General features: G+C 37.4%; 1 protein-coding gene across 11 annotated transcripts in view; it reads left to right on the top strand.

Moving 5' to 3' along the window:
- The window catches only part of DLG2 (discs large MAGUK scaffold protein 2), a 1,481,746-nt gene that overhangs the window by 541,647 nt on the left and 918,105 nt on the right, over positions 1–21,994 (top strand). The window contains exon 1 of one of the 11 annotated variants that reach the window (XM_088832358.1): positions 10,908–11,153. The exons of 9 other annotated variants lie outside the window; for them this stretch is intronic. In XM_088832358.1, coding sequence (XP_088688484.1) covers positions 11,049–11,153 — 105 coding nt within the window. In that variant the 5' untranslated portion in view covers positions 10,908–11,048. Of the gene's footprint in view, positions 1–10,907; positions 11,154–21,994 lie in introns of those variants that run through there. One more of the 11 variants, XM_088832357.1, reaches the window with a different exon arrangement.

Below are 21,994 nucleotides of genomic sequence, written 5' to 3'. Positions count from 1 at the left end.
CCATAGATCACTGAATTAGAGCCTCTGAAGGACATTTGAGGGATGGTTGAGTCTAGCTTCTGTATTTTTAGATGAGTGATTGGAACTTGACAAACCAAAATGATAGAACCAAGTTCTTGCTGCTAATCAGGGCAAGAATCATAGCTAAGAGTAATGCTCCTGGATATGATATCTTAACCCTTTCCTCTGGTTGAGTTTTTTCGTATTCTTTGGTTTCCTTCCTGTAGGAAAGTCAGTGCTTTCTAACCACCTCCCCACCCTAGGGAGATGGATCAACCTATCAGATTTAACATTAAATGCTAACAGAAATCATTACTTTGGATAAAGCCCAGGAGAGTGAGACTTTCTGATTATTTTTCTAGGAACTTTTAAAGAAAATTTTCAAAATAGCTTCAATGACATCTAATTGATATTCAATGAACTGTGCATATTTAAGATCTACAAATTGATGTTTTGACATATGTAACTATCCATTTATGATAATGAACATATCCTTCACCCTCAGAAGTTTCTTCATACCTCTTTGTAATGCCTCCAGCCCACTTCCTCCCTCTGCCCATCATACCTCCCCATCAGTATTCTCTCCTTGCCATCCCTATAGGTTAGCTGACATTTTCTGCAGTTTATATAAATGGGACCATGCAGTGTATGTCCTTTCTGCTTCTTTCATTCAACACGACTATTTTGAGATTGTGTTGTGGGCATCAGTAGTTCTTCCTTTTTGGTGCTGAATATTATTCCATTGTTTGTATATATCACAATTTACTTACCAACTCAGTTGTTTCCAGTTTTTCACTATTACAAATAAGGCTGCTATAAATGTTTTTATACAAGCCTTCAAATCAACATATACTTTCATTTCTCTTGCATAAATACCTAGGAGTAGTAGAATGGTTAAATCTTAGAAGATACATGTTTAACTTTTTAAGAACCTACGAAACTCTTTCCAAAGGGACTGTAGTATTTATATTCTCACCAGCAGTGTATGAGAAGTCCAATATTATACATCTTAACAAATCATTGATATGATCAGTTGTTTTTTTTTTAGTATTATTCTTTCCAGTTGGAGTGTGGAAGTATTTTAATTTTTATTTCTCTAATCATAATGTTGATACTCTTTCACATGCTCATTTGAGACATATATATCTTCATTTATGGTGCCTATTAAAATGTTTTGCTCATTTTTGACTCTTTTATTATAAGCTTTGAGAGTTCCTTATATACTTTAGAAACAAATCCTATATTAAATATATAGTTTGTAAGTTTGCTTGCATTTTCTGACTTGTCTTTTCATTCTCCTAACAATGTCTCATGGAACAGAAAACTTCCATTTGTCAATGTCCAATTTATCAATTATTTTTCTCTCATGGTTATGCTTTTGGTATTATATCTAACCTTTAGATCACAAAGATAGTCTGTGTTTTAGAAGTTCTACTTAGGCTTTATATGTAGTTCTATATTCTGTCTTGAGTTTTTATTTAGTAAGAGTTATACATCAAAGTTCGTTATTTTCCATACGGGTTTCTAATTATTGCACCAACATTTGTTGAAAAGATTACCTTTTCTTTATTGAATTGCCTTTGCACCTTTGTTGAAAATCAGTTGGCTACAGATGTGTGGGTTGATTCCTGGAGTCTCTAGTCTGTTGTGTACATGCTAAGTCGCTTCAATCGTGTCTGACTCTCTGCTACCCTATGGACTGTACCCCTCCAGGATCCTCTCCTGGAGTGGGTTGTCATTTCCTCCTCCAGGGAATCTTCTCGACCAGGGAATGAATCTGAATCTCTTTTGTCTCCTGCATTGGCAAGTGGCTTCTTTACCACTGGTGTCACTTGGAAAGACCTATTCTGTTCCACTGATCTGTTTATCTGTACACGAGTGCCAAGTTGTTTGATTACCTTTAGCTGTAAAATAAGTCTAGAAAACAGGTAGTATTGTTTCTCTGATTTTATTTTTCTTTTTCAAAGTTGTTTTGGCTATTCTAGATTCTTTGACTTTCCCTATGATTTTAGAATCAGCTTTTAAGTTTCTCTAAAACAAACAGATAAGCAAACAGATAACCTTGTTGGGGTTTTGATTGGGTATGCATTGTACTGAACCTATAATTTTCAGTGCATGACATCTTAACAATATTGAGTCTTATTACCCAGGAACTTCATGTGTCTCTCCATCTATATATCTTTAATTTCACTGAGGAAAGGTTTGTGGTTTTCAGTGCACATGGCTTATAAATATTTTATAAAGTATATCCCTACAGTTTTAATGTTTATAACCTTATGGTAAATAGTATTATTTTTTAATTTAATTTTTCATTTATTTGCTGCTGGTAAAGAGAAATAAATTGGTTGTTGTATGCTGATCTTATGTTCTGCAATTTTGCTAAGCTCACTTATAAATTCTGAAGTTTAGATTCCAGGAGATTTTCTACATAGACAGTTATGTCAAAAGTAAAGAAAGATACTTTTATTTTTTTCTTTTCCAACATTTTTTCTTGACCTGTTTAACTGTCTAGAACCTTTCGGACAATGCTGAACAGAAGTAGTAGAAGGGGCATCCTTATTTTGTCCTGAGAGATTTTTTTCCTTTCCTTAACCAGGAACTGATACTGGTTTTTGCAGTGTTTTCTTTGTGCCTATTGAGCACAGGTTTTTTTTCTTTCTTTTTCTTTTCCTTAAATGTTTGTAATATGATGGATTATATTAGGTAATTTTTAAGGGTTAAACCTACTTGATTATGATGTATTACTCCCTTTATATGTTATTGGATTCAATTTGTTAAAATTTGTTTAGAATTTTTTTTCACATATTGACGAGGGCATGGGCTTCCCTGGTGGCTCAGTGGAAAAGAACAGGCCTTTCAAGCAGGAGATGTGGGTTCAATCCCTGGGTCAGGAAGATCCCCTGGTGAAGGAAATGGCAACCCACTTCAGTATTCTTGCCTGGGAAATCCCGTGGACAGAGGAGCCTGGTGGAATACAGTCCATGTTGTAGTAAAAATGTCGGACATGATAGAGCAGCAAAGCAAAAACAGTGAGGGCATGTGAATATTTTCTTTTCTTGTAATACTTTCATCTAGTTTGGTACCAAGCTATTGATGACCTCAAAAAAAAAAAAAAAAAAACTTGTATTTTTTTCCTCTTCAGTTCTCTGAAAGAATTTTTGTAGTTTTAATTTTTTTTCTTAAATGGAATTCATCAGAAGCCATCTGGGCCTGGAGTTTCCTGGGGGTTAAGTTTTTAGTTACAAAATAAAAATTTTATTCGGAATATGGCATGGCTATTTAGATTACTTATTTTTCTTGAGTGAGCTTTAGTAGCTTAAAACTCTCAAGGAATTTGTTCCATATACAGGGTCAAATTATTGGTATAAAGTTGTTTCCAAGATTTCCTTATTAGACTTTCCATGGCTATAGGATCTGTAGTAAGGCTACACTCATTTCTAATCTTGAAAATGTTTCTCTCTTTCATTAGTCTTGCTAGCAGGTTATCAATTATATCAGTATTCTCAAAGAAGTAGCCGTTAGTTTTATTTTTTTCTATTTTTCCCTTTTCTTCTGTCTTATTTGGCTTCAATTTGCTAGATTTTTTTTTCTATTTTAATAAGATGTAAGCTGAGATGATTAATTTAAGACTTCCTTTCTTTTCAAATATAAGTGTTTAGTGATGTATAGTGTTAGTTGCTCATTCACGTATGATTCTTTGTGACCCTGTGGAGTAGCCCACCAGGCACCTCTGTCCATGGGATTCTCTAGGCAAAAATACTGGAGTGGGTAGCTATCCCCTTCTCCTGGGGATCTTCCTGACCCAGGGATCAAACTCGGGTCTCTTGTATTGCAAGCAGATTCTTTACCATCTAAGCCACCACAGAAAATCTATTATTTATTTCAGTCAGTTCAGTTCAGTCTCTCAGTCACGTCTGACTCTTTGCAACCCCATGGGTTGCAGGACACCAGTCTTCCCTGTCCATCACCAACTCCAAGAGCCTGCTCAAACCCTTGTCCATCGAGTCAGTGATGCCATCCAACCATCTTATCCTCTGTTGTCCCCTTCTCCTCCTGCCTTTGATCATTCCCAGCACCAGTGCCTTTTCCAGTGAGTCAGTTCTTTGCATTAGTTGACCAAAGTATTGGAGTTTCAGCTTCAACATCAGTCCTTCCAATGAACACCCAGGACTGATCTCCTTTAGGATGGACTGGTTGGATCTCCTCGCAGTCCAAGGGAGGCTCAAGAGTCTTCTCCAACACCACAGTTCAAAAGCATCAATTCTTTGATGCTCAGCTTTCTTTGCAGTCCAGCTCTTAATTCATACATGACTACTGGAAAAACCATAGCTTTGACTAGACGGACCTTTGTTAGCAGAGTAATGTCTCTGCTTTTTAATGTGCTGTCTAGGTTGATCATAGCTTTTCTTCCAAGGAACAAGCGACTTTTAATTTTATGGCTGCAGTCACCATCTGCAGTGATTTTGAGCCCCCACAATAAAGTCTGTCACTGTTTCCATTGTTTCCTCATCTGTTTCCCATGAAGTGATGGGACCAGATGCCATGATCTTAGTTTTTTGAATGTTGAGTTTTAAACCTACTTTTTCACTCTCCTCTTTCACATTCATCAAGAGGCTCTTTAGTTCCTCTTTGCTTTCTGCCATAAGGGTGGTGTCATCTGCATATATGAGGTTATTGATATTTCTCCTGGCAATCTTGATTCCAGCTTGTGCTTCCTCCAGCCCAGCATTTCTCATGATGGACTCTGCATATAAGTTAAATAAGCAGGGTGGCAGTATACAGCCTTGACGTACTCCTTTCCCAAATTGGAATCAGTCTATTGTTCCATGTCCCGTTCTAACTGTTGCTTCTTGACCTGCATACAGATTTCTCAGGAGGCAGGTCAGGTGGTCTGGTATTCCCATCTCTTTCAACATTTTCCACAGTTTGTTGTGAACCAAACAGTCAAAGTCTTTGGGATAGTCAATAAAGCAGAAGTAGATGTTTTTCTGGAACTCTCTTGCTTTTTTGATGATCCAACAGATGTTGGCAATTTGATCTCTGGTTCCTCTGCGTTTTCTAAATCCAGCTTGAACATCTGGGAGTTCACGGTTCACATACTGTTGAAGGCTGGCTTGGAGAATTTTGAGCATTATTTTGATAGCATTTGAGATGAGTGCAATTTTGTGGTAGTTTAAGCATTCTTTGGTATTGCCTTTCTTTGGGATTGGAATGAAAACTGACCTTTTCCGGTCCTATGGCCACTGCTGAGTTTCCAAATTTGCTGGTGTATTGAGTGCAGCACTTTCACAGCATCATCTTTTAGGATTTGAAATACCTCAGCTGGAATTCCATCACCTCCACTAACTTTGTTCATAGTGATACTTCCTAAGGCCCACTTGACTTCTCATTCCAGGATATCTGGCTCTAGGTAAGTGATTACACCATCTTTGTTTTCTGGGTCATGAAGATCTTCTTTGTGTATAGTTCTTCTTTCCTAAGTACTGCTTTACAGGCATCCAACAAATGTTGATACATTGTGGTTTTATTTCATTCAGTTCAAAATGCATTCACACTTACTTTTGATTTCTCCTTTGGCCAGTAGGTAATTTAAAAGTGTGTCATTTGCTTGTCAAATATTTTTGAAATTTTTAGAGATTGTTCTGTTGTTGATATAACTTAATTTTACTATGTTGAGAGAATATACTTTCTTTGGCCTGAATTCTTTTAAATTTATTATAATTTGATCTATGGCTCAGAATATGCTCTATCTTGGTAAATGTTCATTGAGCACTTGCGGAGATTGCTGTTGTTGGGTGGAATGTTTTTTTAAAGGTGCATACTCAGTCACTTCAGTCTTGTCTGACTCTTCGCGACCCTATGGACTGTAGTCTTCTAGGCTCCTATGTCCATAGGACTCTCCAAGCAAGATTACTATAGCGGGTTGCCATTGCCCTTCTCCAGGGAATCTTCCTGACCCAGGGATTGAACCCACAGTTTCTGCAGGTGGATTTTTTAACTGCTGAGCCACCAGGGAAGTCCAACTTTTTTGAAGGTGTATTAGACTAAATTGACGGATGGTTTCATAAAGGTTTTACATATCCTTATAGACTGTATCTGCTTAGTCTGTTAATTATTCAGAGTAGTATATTGAAAACTCCAATTATAATTATGAATTTCTCTATTTCCCCTGTTGCTTTTTTTTCTCCAGGAAACCATTTCTCTATCCTCAGTTCAGCAAGTTCACTGGGTTCCAACTGGATCCCCTTTTTCTGTGATGAGGCTAGACATTCAAGGTGGTAAATGGGGCAGTCACAGGACTTACCTTGTTTGTTTCCTGTATCCCAGAGTTTACTCATTTTTCTTCTTTGTCCATTTTTGACTCATTGTTTCATATATTTTGTTCAGTTTTATTTTTCAGATAGGAATGTAAATCTAATCCCATTGCTCCATTTCTGCTGTCCCAAAGTTATATTTAAGCCAGTCCCAGCAGAAAACTTTCAAACACAGACCTGTTGGAGCATGTACTACTACCAAATAAAAAGTACTTTTAACATTCTAAGTCCTTTAGTCTAATTTAGAGTTGTTTCCATATTATGAACATATGGCCTAGTGACTGAGGATTTAACAGATATGTAGCCTTTACATACAGGCATTGTGCTCACAAGAAGAAAATATGTATCACATTCTACTTTGTGGGCAGAGGTAAATGCATACTGAGGGGTAGTTGGAAATAAGTAGAGAATTGACATTATATGATATTTATCTTTTTATCTCAATGCTTACTTAGCACATAGTAGAGCTCAATAAATATTTGTTAAAATGAGCCAAATTGAATTACAACAAACATTAGATCAGGTTAAGACTCATGGTCGACTCTTGAATATCGAAGGTAATAGACTTTAGAACTTACAGAAGTGATTGGGTATGAGTAAAAAACATGATATATGTACTGAATAAACAAGCAATATGACTGAAATGATTGAGCCCCCTCAACCCTCCAAAGTATATCAATATTCCTATTTTAAAGAGTAAGGAATAAATATATGACATTTCCTCTCTCATGAGGTTTAGTTTCACTGAATTTATGCACACATGCTCTAAGCATTGGTTGAAGCTAAGATTGGTTAGCATTAGGAACAGGAAGCTACTGACAGTTTACTCAAGAATAATAATTGTATTCAATAATTGTTACTTGACTCCAGTAACAATCATGAAAAAGCAGAAGTGTTAGTTGCTCAGTCGTGTCTGACTTTTTGTGACCCCAGGTACTATAGCCCACCAGGGCCCTCTGTCCACAGAATTCTCCAGGCAAGAATGCTGGAGTGGATAGCCATTCCCTTCTACAAGGAATCTTCCTGACTCGAGGATCCAAGCCAGGTCCCTTCCATTGCAAGTGAATTCTTTACCATCTGACCTTGGGGTCGTGTTTTCTCTTTTTTTCCCCGAAACAACTGGTAATGATCTTTCCCACTATGACCCTTTATTCTAGCTCTTCATCTTCAGGAATGCCCCCCTACCTATCTCTGCAAGTCCAAATTATACCCTAACTTCAAGCTCTAGCCAAGTGCTAAATCTTCTATGAAGCTGTCCTAATTTCCCTAGTTGATGTAATTTTTCTTTTTCATTGTTTTATAAATAGTTTATACCAGCTCTTTTATGACACTTACCATCAGGAAGCAACAGTTCAAACTGGACATGGAAAAACAGACTGGTTCCAAATAGGAAAAGGAGTACATCAAGGCTGTATATTGTCACCCTGCTTATTTAACTTATATGCAGAGTACATCATGAGGAACGCTGGGCTGGAAGAAGCACAAGCTGGAGTCAAGATTGCCAGGAGAAATATCAATAACCTCAGATATGCAGATGACACCACCCTTATGGCAGAAAGTGAAGAGGAACTCAAAAGCCTTGATGAAAGTGAAAGAGGAGAGTGAAAAAGTTGGCTTGAAGCTCAACATTCAGAAAACGAAGATCATGGTATCTGGTCCCATCACTTCATGGGAAATAGATGTAGAAACAGTGGAAACAGTGTCAGACTTTATTTTTTTGGGCTCCAAAATCACTGCAGGTGGTGATTGCAGCCATGAAATTAAAAGACGTTTACTCCTTGGAAGGAAAGTTATAACCAACCTTGATAGCATATTAAAAAGCAGAGACATAACTTTGCCAACCAAGGTCCGTCTAGTCAAGGCTATGGTTTTTCCCGTGGTCATGTATGGATGTGAGAGTTGGACTGTGAAGAAAGCTGATCACCGAAGAATTGATGCTTTTGAACTGTGGTGTTGGAGAAGACTCTTGGGAGTCCCTTGGACTGCAAGGAGATCCAACCAGTCCATCCTAAAGGAGATCAGTCCTGGGTGTTCACTGGAAGGACTAATGCTAAAGCTGAAACTCCAGTACTTTGGCCACCTCATGCGAAGAGTTGACCCACTGGAAGAGACTCTGATGCTGGGAGGGATTGGGGGCAGGAGGAGAAGGGGACAACAGAGGATGAGATGGCTGGATGGCATCACCGACTCGATGGACATGAGTTTGAGTGAACTCCGTGAGTTGGTGATGGACAGGGAGGCCTGGCATGCTGCAATTCATGTGGTTGCAAAAAGTCAGACACGACTTAGTGACTGAACTGAACTGAACCCTTTTTTAACTTGTCTTTTTGTTATTTGTGCCCATGTATCATCCTTTCAATTAAACTCTAAGCTCCTTTAAAACAAAATCAACATCTGATATATCCATTTGCCCATAATACAGTGTAAAACCTGTAGTACATGGGAGATGCTTGATATGCTTCTTGGATCAGTAAGTGAATGAATGCATGATTCCAGGAGTGTTTTCCATGTAGAGTTTCTACAGGCAGACTGTGGATTCTCTACCCTTTGGCCAAAGAGTAAGGAAAGAAGAATCTTTTAAATGATGCTGCTTACATAAAAAACACAAGACAGGATCTGATGAACAATAGGTAGAGGAAGTCCAAGGCAGGACAGAAGACCCAGAGATTGAGGTCTGGAGTAATGATGAATATTTGTTCGAGGTATTCAGAAAGCGTATTTTGGAGGGTAACTTAGAAAACACCTTTTATTTTCCTGTTGTTTGATCGGAAATACAAATACCTGCTAGTGAAGGAACATTTCCTGGGAGTTGCGGGCTGGCTGGTCGACAGTGCATGCGGAAGAAGCATGTGGCTGGGGCAGATGGGAGAGTTTAAGGGCAAAGTGAAGGCAGAGGAGGGCCTGTGGGTGTGAGCTGAACAGAAGAACACCGTGAATGGGGAAAAGAGAAGGTTGCTTGAACTGATACTGAAAAACAAACTAATGGCAGCAGCCTTATGGTGCGTACTCATGAAGTATTAAGCAAAAACAACCTCCTTGCAAATTAGCCCAGGTAGAAATTTTGAAAGATCAGTTCTACCTGCAATTCCTTCAGTTCAGAATTGAAAAATAAATGAGATAAGAGGCAAACTTTGCCTTTGAGACTCTCACACAGCAAGGTCATTAGTATGAACTCACCCACCATCACCAGGGTACAAATGCAGAAAATCTAGGTAACCCAAATCATGCAGCTCTTCTAAAAATAATACAGCAAAAAATCCTTCATTTATGTTATCACACTGTTTTCTACAATTTGTACCTTTTTTTTTACACTCCTTGGATTTTCTAGGTCAATTAAAAGCACAAGTTACTCATCATGCTATTTATTGCCCTCAGCTTACCCCTTACACCTAAAATGACATGAATAGATATTCCCATTGTTGGCTGTGTAATTAGTCCTGAGAGCTTAAATTCCTTTGAAACTTCAAAGTGCTTAGTACCTTACAAGGTGCGTTATCCCTTGCCTCAGTGATCTCACAGCCTAAGGGCTGGCTAGTGGAGCTGCAGCTTACCTTGTGGGCTCCTGTCTTAAGGGAAGGAACATTCAGAATATATTGCTATATTGTTGTTCAGTTTTTACTTAGGTTCAACTTACACCTTTTGTTGGGCTTCCCAGGTGGCTCAGTGTTAAAGAACCTGCCTGCCAATGCAGGAGATGCGGATTCGATCCCTGGGTCAGGAAGATCCCCTGGAGAAAAGAATGGCTACCCACTCCGTATTCTTGCCTGGAAAATCCCATGGAGAGAGGACACTGGGGGACTGTAGTCCAGCAGGGGGGTTTGTCACAAAAAGTTGGACACAACTGAATGATTGAGCCTGCCTATATACCATTTTGCTAAAGTGGGCAAGCAACTTCTTTTGAATTAATATATTCCAGTGATGTGTAGCTCGCTCTCAGGTCCCTGGAATATTTGAAGGTTCACTTTTCCTGGCATTGTTTATGTAAATTGTACCTAGAAGAAGAACTAAATGTGCCTTTTACCTAACATATGAACCGACAGAAAGGTCTTCTGATTACTCTTGGATTTTAAGATAAATTATTGACTCCTGTTCTACTCAAAGACTTTCTAGAAATAGCCCTAGATTAATAACTGCAGTTAATAAAGGCAGTAATACCCTATAGATGAAAAATATATCACATCTAGATCATAGCTAAACTGAGAAAAACTGGACATATTAAATGACACTGTGAGAAGGCACATATTTCACACAGAGCAGTCAAGTGTAGACACCTGCCTCTGTGTATGTGTGTGTGTGTGTAACCCACTCCCTTCAATTTTACTACTTTTCACAAGCTATTCAAATTCTGCCTCCGGGGCCTGCCACCCAAATCTTCTGGTGGAAATATATTTTTTTTTACATTTCTCTCCCTCCTACTTCTTTCCCCCCACACACGTATGGTATGTGCAGTTTCTCCAGATCCGTGTAGACAGGGCAACACTGACGGGATTGCTTTTCACAAGTGTGGGAACGAAAATCCTTCCCAATGAAAACATCTGTCTCTGTTCAAGTCATGCCCAGTTATCCCCCAAAAGAAATGTTCTGATTAACTTTTTTTTTTAAGTCTTAAGATAGCAGTTTGTGTAGCAGATCTAATTAAGAAGTTTATGTAACAGATCTGCAGGTTTTTTTTTTTTTCCCTTCCTTCTTCAACTGGGTTCTTTGAGCTCAGTTTGAGTGTTACTAGCTTTCGCCATGCAGCGGCCAACTGCTTCTCGGGCTGAAAATTATCAGCTTCTGTGGGATACTATTGCTTCTTTAAAACAATGTGAGCAAGCTATGCAACATGCGTTTATTCCGGTAAGGGACATTTCCTTTTATTTTCCTAAAGACTCATTCACTTTTCTGCTATTTCTTCCTTTACAGCTATAGGTAAAATGCATGTATTCCATGCATTTAAAGATGTGATATCTTCTCTGTAGTTCTTGTTTGAGAAAAATATATCTGCTTTTACTCTGTGTGAAATCTGAATTATTGAAGGGTTAAATATTGATGGGTGAGAAGGAGTAAACAGTGATCCAGGGAAACTTACCTACTGAAGATGGTATTTTCGAATAGTAACAAGTAGTAGAGAAAGGGCACAAGATTGATATTCTTCATATTAACATTTGAAACAGTCTACAGTGTATATTTCCTGGCAGGTTCCCCCAAAACCACTTAGAATGGCTTGAGTATCTTTTGCAGTGGGTTTGATACTTAGATCAGGAAGCCAAAAGTTAGTTTTATATTCTGATTCTTTGCTTAGCCAAGTAAAATCTACCATAAAGCCTCTCCCTGAAAAGTGTATTTGTTCCTTTAGGAAAGTAGTGATGCTCTACTTAGAGATTTGTAAAAATGGTTTAGAAATTTGTATTTTGAAAGTGCATAGATACATAAGGTGAGTCAGTGTCATTGTGCTTTCCACAGCAGATATAATGTTTGTGCTTATATGATCAAACCGGAAGAACAGGCTTGCTACATTTGATAGGCTGAGGTGGGGTGAATGGGACCTGCAAGAAGAATATAAAAATACGTAATTCTTTAAGTAGATCTTTTTTGAAGTATTGAGATAATCTATTAAAAATAAGAGAACACTCTTTAAAATTAAGACCTGTAAACAGTTATTTGGAATTCCTTAAGAAAAGCATCATTTATGACATAGAGTTGGATTCAGTCTTCTTTGAAATTCGAGTTGTTTTCAACTGAGTCAAGTTAGATTTCATTGTATTTTTCTCAGTAACTAAGGAATCACCTATTTCAAAGATTTAAAGTTCTCATTGAATACTATTTTCTGGTTGGATCTCTAAGTTTATCGTATTTGTCGAGGACATAAAACGTAATTTTTGCAAGAGTTTAAACCATTCTTGGTGGGAAGCTTTCTAAATCAGATTAAGTTATTATTATGCTACTTTGAACTTGAATCTACTGTGTAAAGTTTGCTTCTCCTGTCTTTATTAAACTCTTCCTCCTCTGTTTTATCATGAAGGTTATGATACCCCTGGTGAAGCTCAGGTGTCTCCTCCTTTGTAGAGCTTTCTCTGGCTAGACAGAGCTATTTTCTTCTATCTCAATTCCTTGCAGTCACCTCTGATCTATCACCCAAATTATTTAATTGCATTTTCTTTTCTGTCTCTCTAATTATATTGCAACTTCTTGGAGTTAAGGAGAAAAGAAAAATACATTTGAAAAAGGAAGCGATACTTGTTGGTTTTTTGTTTTGTTTTCCTGTATCAAACTCCTTGAATATAGACTGTCTATTCCTTGGGTCTACCATAGTGCTTATCACAACAGAGTGCTTGGTAAGCATGGGCGGAATGAATGAAATCAACTGAGTGTCTCCAATTCCATCACTTCTATTTACTACACGGCAGTTTTCATCACCAGCTTTGTGTATACTGACTTCATAAAATTATTTCTATTCAAATCCATCTGGAGATAACAATAAACCTTGACTAAAGCAGTGGCTGTGATGGTGGGAGTGGTAATGTGTTAGTGCAGAAGATAGACCTTTCTGGGGGAAAATAGACTTGGTTTCAGTTACTATAGTCCATAGGCTACTCTTCTTCCATTCTTGTGTCTGGGTCCCCATATTGCAGGCATTTACATAGACATATTCAAGTTTTATTCATATTTTCTTCATTTTAACTGTTCTAAATCTTTTCCCAAAGATATTAGGAATTTGCCAATCTCTCAACTCTTCTCAGATTGCTTCCAAGTCTTGCATTAAATGTGTCATTATGTCATCATAATTTTATGAGGACTACTTTTAGAAAACATAGCCATTATTAAAATATTACTACCAGTTGAAAATAATTCTGTTTAAATTGAACCTCTTAGTTTTAGAATATATAATTTAGATCTCAGGAAAGAGCTTTATTTATTCCATATTTTATGAACTTTTTAAACCCAGTGGTATGTATTTCATACACACACACACACACATTTACACACATATACATAACTGAGTATGTGACGTTCTTGGTTAACGTTACCCTTCATTTTTTTAGAATATCCAGATATATTCTTAAACTACACATCTTCACAATGATGCATTAAGCATATTAAGGGAATTAAAAACTATATTGACATAATTATTTTCTTTAAAATAGATTTGTTGCCTTTCAAAATAAAATGCTAAGAGATGAACGATATTTAGGAAGTGTAGACATACTTTGATGTAGCTGATCTTAGAAACTCTGACCTGAAATCTTCACAAGCTGTCTGTGCACCTCCTGTAAATGTGGATTACTAACACGGCATTAGAATCCAGGGCCACCTGGCTCGTCTGGATCATCTCTCACACGCACAATAAGCCATGGATCACAAGCAGTTTTTCAGTCAGCGCAGTTGTGTACTAATAATAAACCTGACATAAAATCTCAAGTTATAATAATCTTCCCAAGAGAACCTCCATGTGCAGCCTAAAATACATGTTGGAGAGAGGAAACACAGCATAAAGACCTGGAAGTGCACTCCAACTTGTCTCACCGTCACTTTGGCAGAGACACTGCCTTACCCCTTGCCCAGCTGGTGCTTGACTATCTTTTGCTGAAATGTACAAAATCGGTTTTCCTTGTGCTGCTGGCCACCATGTTTGGTTTTGGTATAATGCGAAGGTCATGCAGCTTGCCAAGCACTGGTTGAAATACTAAATGATTAAATCACCAGAACCCCTGATGCTGCTTATATGGAATTCTGCCCACCAGGAATTTTCAAATGGACCTTGTTGAGTACCTTAAGTCCCTATGAATTGCCGTAAGAATTAAGGAGTGCCAAGCTTCATGGATCTCAGTTGGGTTATGAAAATCAAACAGAATTTGATGATGATGGAAGAGGGTATTCCAAGTAGAAAGGAATAGTAAATATATTTACTAATTGTGTAAACATGGTTCATTTTCCATCTGATCTTTCATTCAGCCAGTATTTACCAGATACATTTTATGTATCAGAAATCATGTAATATGCCAGGGCAGATAGCAATAAACAGCACAAATTCAAACCCTACCTTGAGGGCATTTAGATTCAAGTGGATGAGACGAACCTTAAATGAACAATTACATATATATATCTGTACCACACACTTGAATTCTATCCTGTGAGAGTTGTTCATAGTATTTGTCACAATTGTAATTTAAAATTGCATGTGTGCATACACAGATATATGTAATATACATCTGTTATCAAAACAGTATAGCAATTATAGATATTTTGCAAAGCCACTGCAAACTAAACAAATAAATCATTCTTTGCCAAATATTTTGTAGTCTTAAAATGCATATTAATTTCTTTAGAAAACAGTTAGTACATCCTGTCTGACACGTCCCGGACTTGGTACTTTAGTATAAAAGCAATAGTATATGCTGATCACCTGTTGTGTATCAGGTACTGTTCTAAGTCCTTCACATATATTTCATCCAATTCTGTCAACAACTGTCTGATGTGGGCACTATCATTTCCACTTTACAAAATTTACAGAGGTTAAGTAACTTCCTCATGATCACACAGCTAATAAATGGGAAGGCTGGGCCTTGAAACTAGTTATCTGGCTCCAGAGCCCTTTTTTTTTTTAATAGGTTCACTAGAATAAGGAGAAAAATCACTGAAACCAAAACAGCTGCAGCATAGCATGCTGAAAGCAGCAACTGAGGAATATACAAACCACAGTAAATGCAGCAAGGTGGAAGTGACCCATCTGCTTGAATGGAGAGGAAAGATGACCAAGGAAGAATAAAAAGAGGAGAGAGGTCTTGAGGTGGTTTTAAAATAGTGGTTTATCAGGTGAAGGGAATGAGTGAGGCTGCCACAGTAGGTGCAAAGGCACTGAGGCATGAAAGAATAGTATGGAGTGAGGTTTATTCATTAGTTTTCCTTGAGTCCTCATCTTCCTCTTTGAGCATTCAGAAGGAACATCAGGAACAACAAAGATGAGAGATGGGTCATTTATTTAAGGTAAGAATCCTATAGGTCAATCAGAAAAAGAACAGATAGTTATGTAGCCACAAAGTGAAGTTCCATCTTTCAGGACAACTCACATTTCCTTCCATGAGACCTGCCTCACACAATGTAACCAGATGATACACCTTCTCCCTCATTATTTCAACCCTGATTAACACTCCTTGAAGAAAAATAAGAATAGGAGACCTACATCCATACTGCTTTAATCTACACTTTCTCGTTTCATCATCACAATACCAACATCAAGAGGCCCTAATATTATTATCTCCATTTTAGAGGATCTGTACCTTGTTTGAAAATCACGTAGATGCTTTGACCGTGAAAGAAACCAGGCCTTCAAACCCTAATTCCATCTGCCTTTCCCCTTCACTCCCATTGTGGTTATTTGCCTGTATCTCTTGTGATGTTTCTCTGTTTTATATTATAGGCACTCAAAGGATTTCTCTTGTTTTCATATGACACAGTAAACTCTTTGCAGAGCAAAGCCATGTGTTTCCTTGGGAGGTAAATCTGAAAGGGAGAAGGTATATGTGTACATATAGGGCTTTCCTGGTGGCTCAGTTGGTAAAGAATCCACCTTCAATGCAGGAGACTTGGTTCAATTCCTGGGTCTAGAAGATACAGGAAGATCCCCTGAAGGAAATGGCAGACCACTCCCATATTCTTGCCTGGGAAATCCCATGGACAGAGGAGTGTGATGGGCTAGAGTTCATGGGGTCACTAGAGTCAAACATGACTTAGCAACTAAACCACTACCATGGCTGATTCATTTCATTGTGCAGTAGAAGCTAACACAACATTGTAAAGCAACTATACACCAATAAAAGTTTTTTTAAAAAGAAAACAAACAAAAAACCACATGTGTTTCCTCTGCCTACATTCTACAGTACTAAGTACACTGCCTTAAATATGATGTTTGCTAAACAAATCTGTATGTACTGATTAATACTTAAAATGTAAGAACTTAGGCAGCAGTGAGATGATAATGAGGAAATAATCCTTCTTGTCTCAAACATCCTTGAAACCTGTCTGTTCTGCTCCACCATCGCTTTCACAGACCCTGCCTCCAGCCCCTGAATGTTGAATTTAAGCCATTGTACGCTTAGGTCAGCTCTAAATAGGGTTTGTTCAGTGATGAGTTTCAGTCCTAGTTCATGGTGTTCCGAGTGTGTTTTGTCCTTTCCGGATTCTAAATATTACTTGACTCATCATTCTCAATCATGTCGGATTTCTTTTTCTATTTTATTCCTCTTAGCCTCGCTTTGCACTTGTGTCTAGTAACACCCCAGTTTTTAGTCTATTTCCTTCCGAAGAATATGAACAAGGCTATTAATGGAATTTCTATTAGTAAAGGAATAAAGATGGCACTTAATCTATAGAGATGTTCAACCTAAAGAGGACAAAAAAAAAAAAAAAGCTATATCTGAAGCGACCTGGATAATTGCAACAGCCTGGATCTGAATGAATGTTTGCAGATTCCGGGTAAAATGGAATGGAATTGTCACTTTTGTTTTTGAACAAAAGGCAAAATCTTGCTGTCTTGTTATCTTCCTCTTGCGTGCAGTTTGCACTTTTTTGACTGCTGGTCTTGTGATTTCTGTGCATAGGCATCTGGAGTCTATGAAAAATTAACACCAGGTGCAGGATTCCTGGTCTTTATTTCAGTACTGCTCATTGTAAAATGTTTGTGTTGTCATCAGAATGGGGTATTAGCACGGATATATGTTATGTTACAATGGAGTAAACCCCATCCTCTGCCACTCCCACTTTCCTCACCTGCTCTGTAAACTGCAAAAATAGGGCCCCAGACATTTTTTGTTACAGAACACAAAAGCAGACAGTTGTTCAGGGTTAATAATAGCACTCTTCCTCCAAGTAACAACAACAACAAAAAATCACACACACATCAAGCACAGAAAACCTTTAATGAACTAATAGTAGAAAAGACTGTACTCTACTCTTTTTTAAAGGATACTTGCTTAACAGAATTTATTGTTTTTTGTCAAACTGCATCATGAATCAGCCATAGGTTTACATATACCCACTCCCTTTTGAACCTCCTTCCCATCTCCCTCCCCACCCCACTCATCTTGGTTGATACAGAGCCCCTGTTTGAGTTCCCTGAGCCTCACAGCAAATTCCCATTGGCTATCTATTTTACCTATGGTAATGTAAGTTTCCATGTTACTCTTTCCATACATCTCATCCTTCTTTCCCCTCCCCCCAGGTCCAGAAGTCTATTCTCTATGTCTGTTTCTCCATTGCTCCACTGTAAATAAATTCATCAGTAGCATTTTTCTAGATTCTGTATATGTGTATTAGAATACGATATTTATTTTTCTCTTTCTGACTCACTTCACTATAATAGGTTCTAGGTTCATCCACCTCACTAGAACTGACTCAAACACGTTCCTTTTTATGTCTGAGTGATATTCCATTGTGTATATGTACCACACCTTTATCCGTTCATCTATTGATGGACATCCAGGTTGCTTCCATGTTCCAGCTATTGTAAGTAGTGCTGCAATGAACAATGGGATGCGTGCGTCTTTTTCAGTTTTGGTTTCCTCAGGGTATATGCCTAGCAGTGGGATTGCTGGGTAATATGGTGGTTTTATTCCCTAGTTTTTTAAGGAATCTCCATACCATCTTCCATAGTGGCTGTATCAATTTACATTCCCACCAACAGTGCAAGAGAGTTCCCTTTTCTCTACTCCCTCTCCAGCACTTATTGTTTGTAGACTTTTTGATGAGGGCCATTCTGACTGGTGTGAGGTGATATCTCATTGTTTTGATTTGCATATGTTGAGCATCTTTTCATGTGTTTGTTAGCCATCTGTATGTCTTTGAAGAAATGTCTTTCAGGTCTTTTTCCAGCTTTTTGATTGGATTGTTTGGTTTTCTGGCATTGAGTTGTGTGAGCTGCTTGTATATTTTGGAAATTAATCTTTTAACAGTTGTTTCATTTGCTATTATCTTCTTCCATTCTGAGGGTTGTCTTTTTACCTTGCTTATAGTTTCCTTTGCTGTGCAAAAGGTTTTAAATTTAATCAGGTCCTACTTGTTTACTCTTGTTCTTACTCCCATCACCCTAGGAGGTTGGTCATAGAGAATCTTGCTTTGATTTATGTCATCAAATGTTCTGCCCATGTTTTTCTCTAAGAGTTGTCTTAAATGTAGGCCTTTAATCCATTTTCAGTTTATCTTTGTGTATGGTGTTAGAAAGTGTTCTAATTTCATTCTTTTATTTTTTTTTGATCTTTATTTATTTTTTTTATTTTACAATATTATATTGGTTGGTTTTGTCATACATTGATATAAATTCGCCCCAGGTGTCCAGTTTTCCCAGCACCATTTATTGAAAAGGCTGTCTTTGCCCCATTGTATATTCTTGCTTCCTTTGTGAAAAATAAGGTACCCATAGGTGCATGGGTTTATTTCTGGGCTATCTTGTTCCATTGGTCTATATTTCTGTTTTTGTGCCAGTACCATGCTGTCTTGATGACTGTAGCTTTGTAGTATAATCTGGTCAGGAAGATTGATTCCTCCAGCTCCATTCTTCTTTCTCAAGACTGCTTTGGCTATTCAGGGTCTTTTATGTTTCCATATGAATTGTGAAATTTTTTGTTCTAGTTCTGTGAAAAATGCCTTGGGTAATTTGATAGGGATCACATTGAATCTGTAGGTTGCATTTGGCAGTATAGTCATTTTCACAGTATTGGTTCTTCCTACCCAGGAGCATGGACTCTCTCTCCATCTGTTTGTGTCTTTGATTTCTTTCATCAGTATCTTATAATTTTCTGTTTACAGTTATTTTGTCTCCTGAGGTAAGTTTATTCCTAGATATTTAATTCTTTTTTTTTTTTTCCATCTTTTGGCTGTGCCCTTATTTATTTAATCATTCCTCTATTGTTCAACAATTAATTATTTCTGCCTTTTTTTTTCATATTGTAAATAACTAGCTACATTCTTGTATTTATATCTCTGGGCACATTACAGACTACTTCCTTGGGACAAAGTCCCAGGGTCAAATGGTGTGGCTATTCTAATGAATTATTTATTATTATTATTATTTTTAATTGGAGGGTAATTGCTTTACAATGTTGTGTTAATTTCTGCTGTACAATGTTGTGAATCTATTCCTAGATATTTAATTCTTTTTGTTGCAATGGTGAATGGGATTGATTCCTTAATTTCTCTTTCTGATTTTTCATTGTTAGTATATAGAAATGCAAGTGATTTCTGTGTATTGATTTTGTATCCTGCAACTTTGCTAAATTCACTGATTAGCTCTAGTAATTTTCTGATACTATCTTTAGGGTTTATATGTACAGTATCATGTCGTCTGCAAACTGGGAGAGCTTTACTTCTTTTCTAATCTGGATTCCTTTTATTTCTTTTTCTTCTATGATTGCTGAAGCTATGACTTCCAGAACTATGTTGAATAATAGTGGTGATAGTGGACACCCTTGTCTTATTCCTGATGATAGGGGGAATGCTTTCAGGTTTTCAACATTGAGAATAATGTTTGCTGTAGGCTTATCATATATGGCCTTTACTATGTTAAGGTAGGTTCTTCTATGCCCATTTTTGGAAGAGTTTTAATCATAAATGGGTGCTGAATTTTGTCAAAGGCTTTTTCTGCATCTATTGAGATCATCATATGGTTTTTATGTTTCAATTTGTTAATATGGTGTATCACGTTAACTGATTTGCATATACTGAAGAATCCTTGCATTCCTGGAATAAACCCAACTTGATGATGGTGTATGAGCTTTTTGATGTGTTGCCGAATTCTGTTTGCTAAAATTCTGTTGAGGATTTTGCATCTATGTTCATCAGTGATGTTGGCCTGCAGTTTTCTCTTTTCTGTGTGTCTTTGTCTGGTTTTGGTATCAGGGTGACAGTGGCCTCGTAGAATGAGTTTGGAAGTGTTCCTTCCTCTGCAATTTTTTGAAAGAGTTTTAGAAGGACAGGCATTAGCTCTTCTCTAAATGTTTGATAGAATTCTCCTGTGAGGCCATCTGGTCCTGAGCTTTTGTTTTTGGGGAGATTTTGATCACAGCTTCAATTTCAGTGCTTGTAATTGGGTTGTTCATAATTTCTATTTCTTCCTGGTTCAGTCTTGGTAGATTGAATTTTTCTAAGAATCTGTCCATTTCTTCCAGGTTATCCATGTTATTGCCATATAGTTATTCATAATAGTCTTTTATAATCCTTTGTATTTCTGCATTGTAGAAAAGATTGTACTTTTTAAGCTTCATTTAGATATTTTTTATTTTGCAGGAACATGCTTAAAAACAGAAGAGATTGTAGCTTTTATTTTGTATAGAAACCAGAAAATATAGTGTACTAATGTTTTTTACTATTGCTACCACCAAGATGACCACTACAGTCTGATTTCTGCCTTGTATTTTCCTTATCTTTGTTTATCTTATTTCAATTCTCAAAGCAGTGTAAACTAGATTTTTTCTCATTACTACTTTGTAAGGTAAGGAAGGCAGATTTTAACATCCCATGTTATTTACAAGGGGCTTCCCAGGTGGTGCTAGTGGTAAAGAACCCGCCTGCCAGTGCAGGAGATATGAAAGACACGGGTTCAGTTCCTGGGTCGGGAAGATCTCCTGGAGGAGGGCACGGCAGACTACACCAGTATTCTTACGTGGAGAATCCCACGGACAGAGGGGCCTGGCGGGCTGCAGACCGTCGGGTTGCACAGTCGGACATGACTGAAGTGATTTCACATGCACAGGCACAGCATTTGTAAGAAAACTGAAGTGGCCAGGATCAGAAGTGGTTAAGGAGTAAAACATAACCTAGTAGGGCCAGACTCTCATTCTAGTGCACTCTGGCTCAGATTCAGAGTTTTAGCTACTTAAAAAATCTAGGTCTGAATCCTGGCTCTAACACTTGCTGTCTTGGGGAAAATGCTTAACTTCTCTGTACCTCAGTTTCATCCTCTCTAAAATTAGATATTATACAGATCTTTTTTAGTTTTTGAATCAAATGAAATAATGTGATTTAATAATGTGAATTAAATTAATACGACATTAATTTTGAAGAAAATGGGTAGAAGTGACAGTAATAGATGTACAGATGTTTTCAGAATTTAAAATAAGAGAAATTGATCTAAACTGTGGTCTACTCTGTTGCTGTCACAACCCAGCCCAAATTCCATCATTTAAAAGCAGTTATTGAAACATTTTCCAGACCCAACAGGAACATAAGCACCTTATCTCTTACCAATAGTGAAACAGTAAACCAAACTCACTTAGTACAATGGCTAAGCAAAGAAAGTGCCCAGTAAGGTTTGCCATTATTAATATGGCAAATTTTTAATATTAGCCCAACTGTATCCTTTTACAGTTTGCAGAGGGTTTTTTTTATTTTTGGTTTGTTTTGCATAGTTTTTAATATTTGATCATGTTTGCTTCTCGAAGAAGCACATGAGGTTGACCAAGTAATTTTCAATTTTCATTTGTACTTAAAGAGAAAGTTTCAGAGAGGTTATTGACCAAGACCATTGTATGAGTGAGAAAAGATGTATTCAGTATTTGTTCGATGACCCAAATCCTAAACCCTTTTTATTACTATTTCACTAATAAAAATGAGGTTAGTATTAAAGTCAGGAATCATCCAATTCTTATTTATAGTTGGGCGTAGCCTTAGAAACAATTTAGGGAGTTTGGTGACCTGATCGAGTTCTG

This window comes from Moschus berezovskii, chromosome 25 (genome assembly GCF_049115385.1).
Source record: "Moschus berezovskii isolate FMDL1 chromosome 25, NW_MosBer_1.0, whole genome shotgun sequence".
Classification (NCBI taxonomy): domain Eukaryota; kingdom Metazoa; phylum Chordata; class Mammalia; order Artiodactyla; family Moschidae; genus Moschus; species Moschus berezovskii.
Note: the sequence above shows the minus strand (reverse complement) of the source record. Positions and strands in the feature narration are given on the sequence as shown.